At 37.5% G+C, this 13643-nt stretch overlaps 1 protein-coding gene across 1 annotated transcript in view; it reads left to right on the top strand.

Moving 5' to 3' along the window:
- Positions 1-9411, top strand: part of LOC127634802 (uncharacterized) — a 51072-nt gene extending 41661 nt beyond the window's left edge. The window contains exons 2-3 of the mRNA XM_052114479.1: positions 1553-1910; positions 8292-9411. Coding sequence (XP_051970439.1) covers positions 1553-1910; positions 8292-9099 — 1166 coding nt within the window. The 3' untranslated portion in view covers positions 9100-9411. The remainder of the gene's footprint in view (positions 1-1552; positions 1911-8291) is intronic.
- Positions 9412-13643: the final 4232 nt, after the last annotated feature.

The following is a 13643-nucleotide window of genomic DNA, read 5'->3' on the forward strand; positions in this document are numbered from 1 at the left end:
AGATACAATGCAAAGATCAGAATGACAGCATATCTGCGCATCGCCTTTATGATAATTCCTGAACGTGCATGATGTTGTTTCATGAGACTAGACTTAGCTACTAAGCTCGCAGGAATTTCACTTTTCTTCCTTAGGGCGGCAAGAGGTGTTGTTAGGGGCTAGAGTAATGTATTGTAACCTTATGTTAAGCTAATGAACAAGAAGATGAAGGCCCAGTAATGGATACACTTTTACATTCATCTTTTTGAGGCTCATTATGGGGTTTTGTGACAACCTCGTTAGGATTGGCCGCCAGATTACCCAAGTGAATAAAGCAAAGAACCCTCATATGCTCAAATACACACAATAAACACACATTCACACTGGCTGACGGTGTAGCCTGCAGTATGCAGTCAGACAACATCTCATGCTTTTAAAGGCACCCAATGACTCTATGAGCGTTTGTTCAGTTGCTGTTTCGGCTTCCATCTCAGAGACGTTGCATAATGTCGTTTGATCTTAACATGACACAGAGGGAACTGAATTGTCCTCCAAATGATGCCAATGTACGGTGGATACCTTGACAGCTTTATTAATAATTTATACTTTTACACAATTCAATTATTTGTCTTTGCACCTGTGAATATAGAATTGAACATGCTAAAATATTTAGAGGCACTTTGCATAAAAGTGTAGATACAGTTACTGCATATATGTTAATCTTCTCATAGATGCTGCTCGATCTTACATCCTCATTAGCGCTACGTGAAGAGATCAATATTTGCATTCCAGGAAACCAGTCATCATTTAACACAACCTTAATGAGCTCGTAAGTTTAATTTACATATTTACACTCGTCTGGTGGAAAGAAGATTTCACATTGATTTGTGTATGTAAATGTGTGTTTTTATTTGTGCATGTGAATACAGCGGAATACTGAAAAGACTGTCGAAATATGCCTTTTCTCCAATTTTTCACTGCGCATTTAAACTTTCACATTGTGAGGGTTTTATGCTTGTTAGGGTTTCTCCATTCTATGAAACCATCCATTCTTGTTCTCTCTCTCTCTCTCTCTCTCTCTCTTTCTCGTCTCTCTCTCTCTCTCTCTCTCTCTCTCACACACATAAGTATTGTAGCACAAAGGCCAGTCATAGACCAAAATATGCTAGGCTAGGTTCACACTACACTAGCCATTTTTGTTTGCTCATATGTAACAAAGATGACATGCGCATGTGGGCATCAACCATAATTTTGGATCAGACATTTTTAATTCCGAAAATGGCCACTTTGGATCTGTTTACACGGGACAATTCTGATTCATTTTTTTATATCTGGTCTTTAGGACTGACTGTCTGCGTTGCTATTTTGGGAGTAATGAAATCGGATCCATTTGTTCAGAAAGTCTTTGTTTGAAATGCCTCCTTCCCTACTATATAGTTTGCCAAATCTGTATGTCAAATTTTTTTGGTTGTTTTTTTTTTTTGCTGTTCAGTCAACAAATGGATCTGAGTCTTATACACAGTCTCACAAAAATGTTTTCTGACCTTGGTTGGTTTGCCAGCTTTTTTTCCAGATCACCCATGCAAACATGTTCTTGATAAAGTAGTGGCCCATAGACTACCAACATCCAGCAACATCAGATGGAACTTTCACAGCTGTGCCATCAATACTGTGTTTGAGCACAGAGAGGACCTCATCCATTGCTTTGAAAGAATACGAGACTCGGGTAACTTTGACCCCATTACTGTCAGAGAGGCAGGAGCCTTCGTTATGCTGTTGGAGGATCAGGATTTTAGATTCTTTCTGCAACTTTTCCACCACATCATGCAGCATGTGGACCTCCTCTATGGCAAACTCCAGAAGAAGGACATAGATTCGGTGCATATCAAGGGGAGCATCCAGCAGTTCCAGCAGGACATACAAAAGATCAGGTTGTCTCTTCTTTTTCTATTGTTGTTGTTGTTGTTGTTATTATTATGCTAAATTCTATTTCTCCTTTAAAGAAATTCTCTCCATTCCATGGTTGACCAAATCAGTGTAGGTGGTTTTCAACCAGTGAAGAGGCGTCAGTCACTCAGTCCAAAGGTCCATGAAAGGATTGCAAGAATTGTTAAAGGAGTATTATATGGTAAGAAATTTTATTTTTGCTGCATGTCTGAACCAGGGGGTGATACTGGCTTGTTCATACTGGTCTAGAATTACTTTACTATAGGCCTACCAACATTTTTGCAAAGTGATTTGACTTTTTTTTTTACATGGCTCATTGTACATATCGTGGTTTCCTGGTGAAGCACATACTTTTCGCCCTGCTCCTCTAATAATTGTTTCATATGACATCAAAACACTTTTACTTTAGTGCATGACTCATTTTAACGTTTGCATTACCCAACCAACTACATTTACAAGGCAATTCGAGCAGTATCAAGTTGCACGATAGCTTAAACCATTGCACTTACAATGAGAAGGAGCATGGTACAAGTCCAAATGAGCATGCAAGTCGACACGTGAGCTGGAAGTGTCATAGAAGCACCACAAAATGATGTGGTTGCTTCAGAAATTACACTATTGGTTAGGTTTAGGTTTAAGTTAGGGAGGTCTGTTTTGTTGATTTAAAACTCGACACAGCCTTAGAAATGTTTGGGATCTGTTTGGGAGAACATTTAAAGGAATAGTTCAACCAAAAATGAAAATTCTCTTATCATTAACTCACCCTCATGCCATCCCAGATGTGTATGACTCTTTCTTCATCAGAACACAAAGAGTTCTAGAAGAATACTTCAGTTCTGTAGGTCCATACAATTGAAGTGTATGGGTGCCAAATTTGTGTAGCTCCAAAAAGCAGATATAGCCATCATAAAAGTAATCCACACAACTCCAGTGGATTAATGTCTTCTGAAGTGAAACACTAGGTATGTGTAAGAAATAGATCAATATTTAAAACTTTTTTTTTTACTGAAATTTCTCTTCTCGCCAGCTCGTTGATGAGGGTGGAGTTCAAACTGCCTCTTGATGTAAGAGCGAAAGCCTCCTCTCTGTAGATATTCATAGAAGATACCTTATGCAGCTGATCCTTTGGACCACGATCAGTGACAGCTGGTCAGTAGGGGGAACTGGTTATCAATGGTTATTCAAGTTATCCAGAGAAGAAGGCTACTTAAACATGTTAAACATAATTATATATTGCAAAATAATTATGAAATGAAATTTAGTACTATGCGCCTGGTAGTCATGTGTTAGCATTTCTAAAAAAAACATTTTATCAAAAAATTATTTGTTTCATTTCTGTGTGAATACATAGGCTATACTTAGCAGGTGACCTGAGGCTGCCCTCTAATTTGTTGCTTCAGATTTTCCCATGGGGTGCAGTGCCCTGGACATTCCTACATTTGTTGGTAGCATATCAGTATTGTTTTTATTTGTTTGGCCTCATGTGAATGGACGATTCACTTTCTCACTCAGCAGCTCATTAGTTGACTGACTGTTAGATTTTTAGTTGAGATTGTTAGTTGACTAATTGTTAGGGTGTTAGTTGAGATTGTTAGTTGACTAATTGTTAGGGTGTTAGTTGAGATTGTTAGTTGACTAATTGTTAGGGTGTTAGTTGAGATTGTTAGCTGACTAATTGTTAGGGTGTTAGTTGAGATTGTTAGTTGACTAATTGTTAGGTTGTTAGTTGACTAATTGTTAGGTTGTTGGTTGAGATTGTTAATTGACTAATTGTTAGGTTGTTAGTTGACTAATTGTTAGGTTGTTAGTTGACTAATTGTTAGGTTGTTAGTTGACTAATCGTTAGGTTGTTTGTTGAGATTGTTAATTGACTAATTGTTAGGTTGTTAGTTGACTAATTGTTAAATTGTTGGTTGAGATTGTTAGTTGACTAATTGTTAAATTGTTGGTTGAGATTGTTAGTTGACTAATTGTTAGGGTGTTAGTTGAGATTGTTAATTGACTAATTGTTAGGGTGTTAGTTGACTAATTGTTAGGTTGTTGGTTGAGATTGTTAGTTGACTAATTGTTAGGGTTGTTAGTTGAGATTGTTAGTTGACTAATTGTTAGGGTGTTCATTGAGATTGTTAGTTGATTAACTGTTAGGTTGTTAGTTGAGATTGTTAGTTGTCTAATTGTTAGGTTGTTAGTTGAGATTGTTAGTTGACTAATTGTTAAATTGTTGGTTAAGATTGTTAGTTGATTAATTGTTAGGTTGTTAGTTGAGATTGTTAATTGACTAATTGTTAGGTTGTTAGTTGAGATTGTTAGTTGACTAATTGTTAGGTTGTTAGTTGACTAATTGTTAGGTTGTTGGTTGAGATTGTTAGTTGACTAATTGTTAGGTTGTTAGTTGACTAATTGTTAGGTTGTTGGTTGAGATTGTTAGTTGACTAATTGTTAGGTTGTTGGTTGAGATTGTTAGTTGACTAATTGTTAGGGTTGTTAGTTGAGATTGTTAGTTGACTAATTGTTAGGGTGTTCATTGAGATTGTTAGTTGATTAACTGTTAGGTTGTTAGTTGAGATTGTTAGTTGACTAATTGTTAGGTTGTTAGTTGAGATTGTTAGTTTACTAATTGTTAAATTGTTGGTTAATATTGTTAGTTGATTAATTGTTAGGTTGTTAGTTGAGATTGTTAATTGACTAATTGTTAGGTTGTTAGTTGAGATTGTTAGTTGACTAATTGTTAGGTTGTTAGTTGACTAATTGTTAGGTTGTTGGTTGAGATTGTTAGTTGACTAATTGTTAGGTTGTTAGTTGACTAATTGTTAGGTTGTTGGTTGAGATTGTTAGTTGACTAATTGTTAGGTTGTTGGTTGAGATTGTTAGTTGACTAATTGTTAGGTTGTTGGTTGAGATTGTTAGTTGACTAATTGTTAGGTTGTTAGTTGAGATTGTTAGTTTACTAATTGTTAAATTGTTGGTTAAGATTGTTAATTGATTAATTGTTAGGTTGTTAGTTGAGATTGTTAGTTTACTAATTGTTAGGTTGTTGGTTGAGATTGTTAGATTGTTAGGTGAGATCGTTGACCCGCCAAGTTTCAGTTTGGTGCAGCATTTCTTCCAAATTAAAGAAAATTCTGTTCTATCTTTACAAAAAAAAACTTTCACAAGGTGTTCACCTGAAGAAAAAAAAAAAAAGGATAAAGAAGCTTGGACCGGATCGGACCGATTTACAAATTCAGCAGTGGTAAAGTGATTGAGGACGAGCTTAAACCTGTGTTTTCTCCAGCTCGTACTATAGCAAACAAAGTTGGCTAGCTGGATGCGGTGTAAGTAATGCCTTTTATTGTTTTCCCTGCATGCTATTTCAAAGTCCTGGCATGGAAGCATTGTGGTCAACGACGGGGGTACGAGACTTAAAACATCTTTCTGAAAAATGCAAACATCATGAAAGTAGCCGCAGCCATCTAGACAATGCTATGAGGCTACAGTATTTGGGAAGCATAGCATTGCTGAACAGCTAGATGAAGGCTACATGATTGGCATTAGAAGGCACAATGAAGAGGTGACATAAATTCCTATCTAGAATAATATAATGTGTGAATTTTTGTGGCACCTTTAAGCTCGCTTTGCGAGGCCATGATGAGAGTGAGAGCTCTGATAAGCCCAGGATATTCCGCAGGTTGGTGGATTTCGTTGCTTCCCTTGAAGGAGTGTTGAAAGAGCACCTTGAGAATGCCACTGTGTTTAAGGGAACTTCAGAAACTGTACAGAAAGAGCTATTGGACTGTATGTTGTCTGTCGTGAGGGAACACATAAGAAACAATACAGCACAAAGAAGCACAGAGCAGCGATTGTCTCTCAGTCCAGGCAGATGAGATGATGGATATTGCCACACAGTGCCAACTTGTGCTTGTGCTGCGCTACATTTATGCCAAGAACAATGTGCATGTAAGATTTTTTGAGTTTATCCCTTTGCAGTAAGCTACAGCACTAAAAGAGACTTGCTGTCATCCTTCCTGAGGATCAGAAGAATAAGCTCATCTTCCAGGCATATGATTGAGCCAGCGTGATGATGGGTGCCACTGCAGGTGTTCAGAGGGAGATACAAGGTGTGTATCCAAATGCCCACTACTTCCACTGCTATGCACATCAGCACAATATGATAATGCAACAGGCCACTTCTCACAGGGCCAAAGTGAGAATTTTTTTTCTGACCTTGCTGGATTTGCCAGCTTTTTTTCCAGATCACCCATGCAAACATGTTCTTGATAAAGTAGTGGCCCATAGACTACCAACATCCAGCAACATCAGATGGAACTTTCACAGCTGTGCCATCAATACTGTGTTTGAGCACAGAGAGGACCTCATCCATTGCTTTGAAAGAATACGAGACTCGGATAACTTTGACCCCATTACTGTCAGAGAGGCAGGAGCATTCGTTATGCTGTTGGAGGATCAGGATTTTAGATTCTTTCTGCAACTTTTCCACCACATCATGCAGCATGTGGACCTCCTCTATGCCAAACTCCAAAAGAAGGACATAGATTTGGTGCATATCAAGGGGAGCATCCAGCAGTTCCAGCAGGACATACAAAAGATCAGGTAATCTCTTCTTTTTCTATTGTTGTTGTTGTTGTTATTATTTTGCTAAATTATATTTCTCCTTTGCAGAAATTCTCTCCGTTCCATGGTTGACCAAATCAGTGTAGGTGGTTTTCAGCCACTGTCTTTATCTTCAGGATATATTCTTTGCTACAAGATTCAAGCAATACTATTTTAAAATCATCTAAGACAAAAACGTGAGAAGAAATGCACAAATGCCCATAGAAGGTAAAATAGGACAATGTAGTTTAACCGGAGGCATTTTCATCAGAAATAACACCCTCATTTGTTTTCCACCACAATGTATTGTCTTTTTGATGTAGCATTGCTAGCTTCATCTGTTCTTCTGCAAGGAATTTTTATTATTCTGGTTGCACTGCACTTTATAGGTGTGAAGAAGGGGAATTAAAAACATCCAAAAATGCTGTAACGCATTTTGTCCTGAAGATGGCAGCAAAGGCTCTGTAATTGTCTCAGAGTTAGCTAATTATTGACATTATGTCCTACTCTCGTTCTGACATCCTAAACTGTAACAGTGGCAGTAAACATAACTTTACTTGTTCCAAATTAAGAAAGAATACTTGATGGTTGGTAATTTTAAATAGTGTAGGTGAAATTGACATTTTGTTGTCACTACATCATTTTTTATTATGTAGATATTATATCTGTAGGTCTGCGATACCATACTGGGACACACCAGGGAGCGGTTCTCCTTCACAAACCACATTATTAGTGTCACCCTGCATCAAGGGGACAGGTTTGAACAGTACAAGATGGCATTTTCCGAAGATGCACTGAGCAACACCTTGAAGGCCTATCCGGTCCTCAGTGGAAGTAAGATGAATACAGTGTAGTCTCATCTACAGCAAGGAAGAGTTCAGAGCCTGTTGTGGTGCTGTGTATGTATAAATCTTGAAGACGACTTCTCAGAGACTGTCACTCCTAAAGATCCTCATCACCACACCCACGACCACAGCGGAAGCTGAGAGGTGCTTCTCAACCTTGAAAAGAATTAAGACTTCTCTGAGAAACAACATGACCTGAGGCTGAATGCATTGGCCATGCTGTCAATGGAAAAGAGACTGGCGACTGACATGATTGACATTAACCAGAAAGTCATTGAAAAATGTGCAGGCCAGAAGGAGGGCAAAATGTATGTTCAAGTAGTGCTACTGGCCAGTGTTTAGGCAACATTATAGCATGTTCTGTTTTTTGTTTGTATAGTAGTAGTTCAGATCTTTAAATGTAATTATTTTCTAAGGTTTATTATATTTTTGGTGCTTATAAATGGGTTAAATATTGCTTTGAGTGGGTTTGGTGTTGGAATTTAAATTTTTTTAGCTTTCAGTTTGTTTTTTTTAAGTACTGGACATAAGTGGAATCTGTTTTTTCCACAGTTTAGTTCAAACAGAACACGTATATCTGCTATAGCCAATTCCTTTACTAATCCTACTCAAAAATGTATTTATTCAGTTAAAGGGGTCTGGCATGCCATTTAATAATGTTTTGATGCTGCTTCTACTTGACAGTAAATGCCCACTGTTGTGATTGGCTCTCTGCTCTTGACTGACCTGTTCTCTTCTTGCCATCTCACTGCTCACCGCTACTGCGCAGGGCTACGGAAGTATTAAGGCAAAGTAGCCTTTGATGTGTTGTTGTGGAGGCAGTCTGAAGCAAATGTCTACCACAGTGTGACATCATATGTAGGAAGTAAAGAACGTGTCATTTCTTACCACTGCTACGCTGATGACACGCAACTCTACTTGTCTTTCCAGCCCAACCGACACCACAGTGACTGCTCGAATCGCTGCCTGTCTGGCAGACATCTCAGCCTGGATGAAGGAACACCACCTTCAACTCAACCCAGCCAAGACTCTACTCCTTGTCTTTCCAGCCAACCCTGCTGTTGAACACAACATCACCGTGCAGCTGGGTCCAACTACAGTTTCACCTTCCAAAACTGTCAGAAATCTAGGGGTAACCATTGATGATGAGCTAAATTTCACAGACCACATTTCAAAGACCGCAAGATCATGTAGATTTGCACTCTACAATATCAGGAAGATAAGACCCTTCCTCTCTGTACATGCCACACAACTGCTCGTTCAGTCACTTGTTATAACTAGACTGGACTACTGTATCTCTCTCATTGCAGGCCTTCCTGCATGTGCTATTAGACCTCTGCAAATGATCCAGAATGCAGCAGCACGTCTGGTCTTTAATGAACCAAAGAGAGCGCATGTTACACCACTCTTTGTCTCTCTCCACTGGCTGCCGGTTGATGCACATACTAAATTCAAGGCTCTGATGCTGGCATACAAAACAGTCACTAGGTCTGCTCCAGCATACCTAAAAACATTTATGCAGAGCTACGTTCCCACCAGAAGCCTGTGGTCGGCTAAGGAACGTTGCCTTGTCGTACCAAAACAAAGAGGCACCAAAACACTTTCCCGGACTTTCAGTTTCATCATACCATGGTGGTGGAATGACCTTCCCAACTCAATCCGGGAAGCTAACTCACTCTCTATCTTCAAAAAACGGCTAAAAACACATCTTTTCCAAGAGCACTTAACCGGTCACTAAAAAAAAAATAACAAATAATAATAATTATTTACATTTCTTGTTGCACTTAAATCTGTTTTGAATACTATTCTGATGATAGTGAAACTTTGTAATATGGCACTTTTCGTACCACTGTCTCCTTAAGATGATTCGCTTATGTTTTCCTCTTTTGTAAGTCGCTTTGGATAAAAGCGTCTGCCAAATTTATAAATGTACATTTTGGCTGCTTGGTTTCAACAAATACTCTTTTTGCGGTTTTGAGCTCTGAAACTTACCATATGTTTTTTATAGTACAATGTCCTCTTACATGTTAAAAGTTTAAGGAAATCGGATTCCTCGTGTCATGACCCCTTTAAATAATATATGAGTAACTTAAATTAAATAACTATAATACTCAAATACTCTATAACTGAGTCTGTTAGTCTAAAATGTGTGTGAATTATATAAACTGCATTAAAATATTTCCACATTCTTAGCAGCAGCAGTGGGGATTTTTAGCCTTCTTTCTCAGAAGCAGTGGAGAGAATTTTTAGCCAGACAAGTTTAATAATGAAACCACACCTTGCCCTTTTGGCAACAAAATGTTCTCTGACCTCATAATTTTGATCATGGGCAACGTTGAAGGGGGTGAGGTACAACATTTTTCTCATTTCTACCAAGGGGCCTGATCACAAATCTGCACTCTAACAATGTTCACCCCTTTACTCAATTTCATAATGATTGTGGTTAATCTATGCACATCTAATGCAATGTTATTTTAAATATTTTTTTAACCTATTTTACATTTTTTATTGAACAATATTTATAAAACAAAACTAATATAATTATTTTGTAACTTGCGTTTTACTAAAACATGCCGTTCCCATGTACAAATTCATGTTCAATTGAAAAGCAATATACTTCAAACTTACATTTTCAAGAAAAAGTATCTAATTTGCATTATCTACATTTACAACAGACAAACACACAAACGAACAAACGACATTTTCAAACCCACCTCATAAAACAGCTTATAGGTTAGATCAAATCTAAATATTATTGTGGCATGGGGGGCGTGGTCATGTGTCGGTCTGCGGGAGAGAGAGAGTGGTAAGGCTCGTCACCTGGTTCGCAATGATCTTTAACACCTGTCTCTCGTTATAGTGATGGAAGGGAGACTTAAGAGCCACGCCACAGCATCAGTGGCGGAGAGAGTGACCCGAGAGCACAGCAGCCAGAGTGTGGCACATTTGTATTTAACCTGATTAATAACGACGGTTACCGTCAATGTTGCTGAGAAAAAGAAATTGATAATACAAGAAATTACTTTGAACTTGCTTCAATGTCTCCTGACTCCTCCATTGCCAGAACTACAGACTTTGTTACAATTATCATCAATAACATTTCAGCACCACAACATACAAGTATGAACGTGTCTCTATTCGCAAGAAATTTCAACAATCACTCGGGTATCTCAATCGTGTATTTTTTCAAAGTTTCTTCTTATGACAACTTTTTCGTTTTTCGCAAGCATGAGCGAAGAGGCATTAGATGTCTTTGGTGATTCCCGCGCTGTCACAGATTTCGTAAAAGCTTTTGACGCCTTCTACCCTTGTATTTACCCTTTACATCTGTGAGGAGAGCAGCTCTGGTGTATGTTTACCTCATACTGTACGTCTCTTTCATCACTTGACGTATTTGCGAATCAAATTGAAATCTTTAATGACAGATTTCATATACAGGCAAACAAAAGACATGGCTTCCCCCTTCGTACTATAACAATAGTGTGCACTCAGTGTTGCCAACTATTTTCAATGGAAAGTAGCTAAAGCCTGCTCGAAAAGTAGCTAAATGTCGCCAGATGACGTCACGCGCCATTAGCATATTAATGACGTCATCGCGTCGGATTTGAATTCTGCCTAATTTGTCGGTACTGTAGCCTACTTCAGTTTATAATAACGGTTATCTTCCCTAAACCGTGCTCATACTGTTTTTATATAAGTGTATAGCCGAATGTCCAGTAAAACGGTTCTCAATTACATATTTTCTGTTAGACAACGGAACGGAACGGAACTTAGCTAACGTTACATGTTTATGAGTTTGAAGAAGGTTTATTGTTGTGTTTGGATAAGTAAAATGTATAGAGTCTGTAAATATACGATCTGAAGTTGGAGAGTTCAGAAACCGAACCGAATGAACTAAAACTCTGATTAGTAGTGAATATAAGCGCATGCCAAGAAAAAACGGTCAAATTAAATGTTTTGAATTAAAACAAAGGAGAAGGCAGCTGATATGTGATCACTGATTGGTTCCTGCTAACACAGCGTGCACATGCGCAGCTCATTCATGTCTATGTCCGCTGGCGTGCAGTCAACGGAATGTGCTGCTCCTCTCAGCCGCTCACTGAACAGAGCAGACGAGCGGGAAGTAAGACCTCACGCTTGCAGTACTGGCGATATTTGGAATTTGGAAAGTTGCTAAGGTTTGTCCAAAAAGTCGCTAGATTTGTCGCTAGTCGCTTTTTTGAAAAAATGTTGCTAAAGGGGTCTGAAAAGTCGCTAAAAATAGCGACAAAGTCGCTAAGTTGGCAACAATGTGTGCAATAACTGGCTAAAAAGCTGAGGTAAAATTTAGCTCAATTTACCTAGAGTGATCAGCAGGTCTGCTAAGAACAAGCGACCTCTTCTGGTCAAGAGTTGTAATAAAGTCATGGCCTGAAAGCAATCTTTATGTAATCCCTTTATCAAAGAACTCAAATCAATCCTCAATCTTGTCCGACGGGCCGTATTCAATGATTGCCCATCACTGGTCTAAGCATTTAGATTCAATGGTAACTGTACACAGAAGTAGTTTTTATAGTAATACTATAAAGCACCACTGAAATTACACACACTTTTGGGTTCTCTATTCATATACTGTTAAACACATGTATGATCTTCATCTTCATCATGTATGATTGACATCTTATAAAATTGTATACATTCTCTGCTTGTCATACAGCTAAATAATCATGGGCCATGAGATCAATTTGTTATTTTTCATAGTTTATGGGCTTTGGAACTCAGTTTTTCAGAGAAGTTTGCTACCATACTCATACTATTTCTGCAGTATACAGTACAGTATAGACAGGGATGGGAGGGATACTTTTGAAATGTATTCCACTACAGATTACAGAATACATGCTGTAATTTGTAAAGTATTCCTTTAGATTACTCAAGGTCAGTAATGTATTCTAAATACTTTGGATTACTTCTTCAGCACTAGTCAATTGTTTTCATTTGTTTTGACTATAAAAACTCTGTCAGTACAGTAAGACAAAATACACATGTTAAAAATACATTCTCTGAAAAACCCAAATATCTTATTCAGTGTTGTTTCTAAAACAAGATCAATCAAACTGATTTTTAGATATTTTTACAGGAAAAAAATCCAAAATATTTAACAAGAATATGATTTTTGCCCTAATATTTAAGGTCTTACTATAAAAAAAGTAATTATGGTCCAGCGTGAATTTTCTTGATAAATAAATATTATTGTGTCTGGTAACATGTGCATGTAAAATGGTTAGAAATAGCATTTTAGCTCAGCATAAAGCTGACAATTTACACAAGGTTTATTTCTATTTCTTCTGCTCCAAACTTACTTCAAACTTGCTTCTCTGTCTGCTCGTATGAATGTAACACATCATAAGAAAGTGTTTCACCGCTGTTCAAATGCACTTTGGATCACATCATTTATATGTATAAATGTTTTCCATCTGAAAGGATTAAAAATTAAATGAAACAAATGACAATAAAATGCAAAGTAATCCCTTCAGTAATCAGAATACATTTTGCAACAGTATTCTCTTTACCAATGATTTAATTGTAACTGTAGTGGCAGTTACTTATATTTGGTATTTTAAATACGTAATCCCTTTACATGTATTCTGTTACTCCCCAAACCTGAGTACAGATTTGTAAATAGTAAGAGTAGTATGGTAGTATGCCATTCCAAATTCAGCCATGCCCAATTGTCTGAGGGTTTCTTCACTGACTGTGCCCTATAGCTATAGTGTTGGCTCAATACTGCCCTCATGTGGTCACTAAGAGTTTTCTTCACAGAAAACCTGCTAAGATCTTTTGTAGGTCATATTACACTAAAATAAATAAATTATATGTCGCACAAATAATCTGCCACCACATTCTCATGATGATGGCCCTGCTGATATTACTTTGCCCCACAATCACATACCCTCCAATATAAATACACATTTAAGATGGTGAAACAACATTCAAGATATTTTTTCTCTAAATTGACAACCTTTTTTTCTGTGGAAAATCAAACTTGGAATGTGCATGCTTATAAAAAAATATTTAGAACAAAAATGTATCTGCACATTGGGTTATTTTCTCTACTGCATTTAGATCTAGGTCATGTCTGTGAGAGCAGACCCAGTGTGTTGTGGTCAGAGGACACATGACTGCAACTAAAATAATGTGAAATAATGTAATGCTTATTATTAATGTAGGTCACTACTATTAGTATCATAAAAAAATTAAAAAAACGACTCGAGCTAAATTCAGAATATCAATGGAAAACAAGGT

Source organism: Xyrauchen texanus, chromosome 42, assembly GCF_025860055.1.
Source record: "Xyrauchen texanus isolate HMW12.3.18 chromosome 42, RBS_HiC_50CHRs, whole genome shotgun sequence".
Lineage (NCBI taxonomy): Eukaryota > Metazoa > Chordata > Actinopteri > Cypriniformes > Catostomidae > Xyrauchen > Xyrauchen texanus.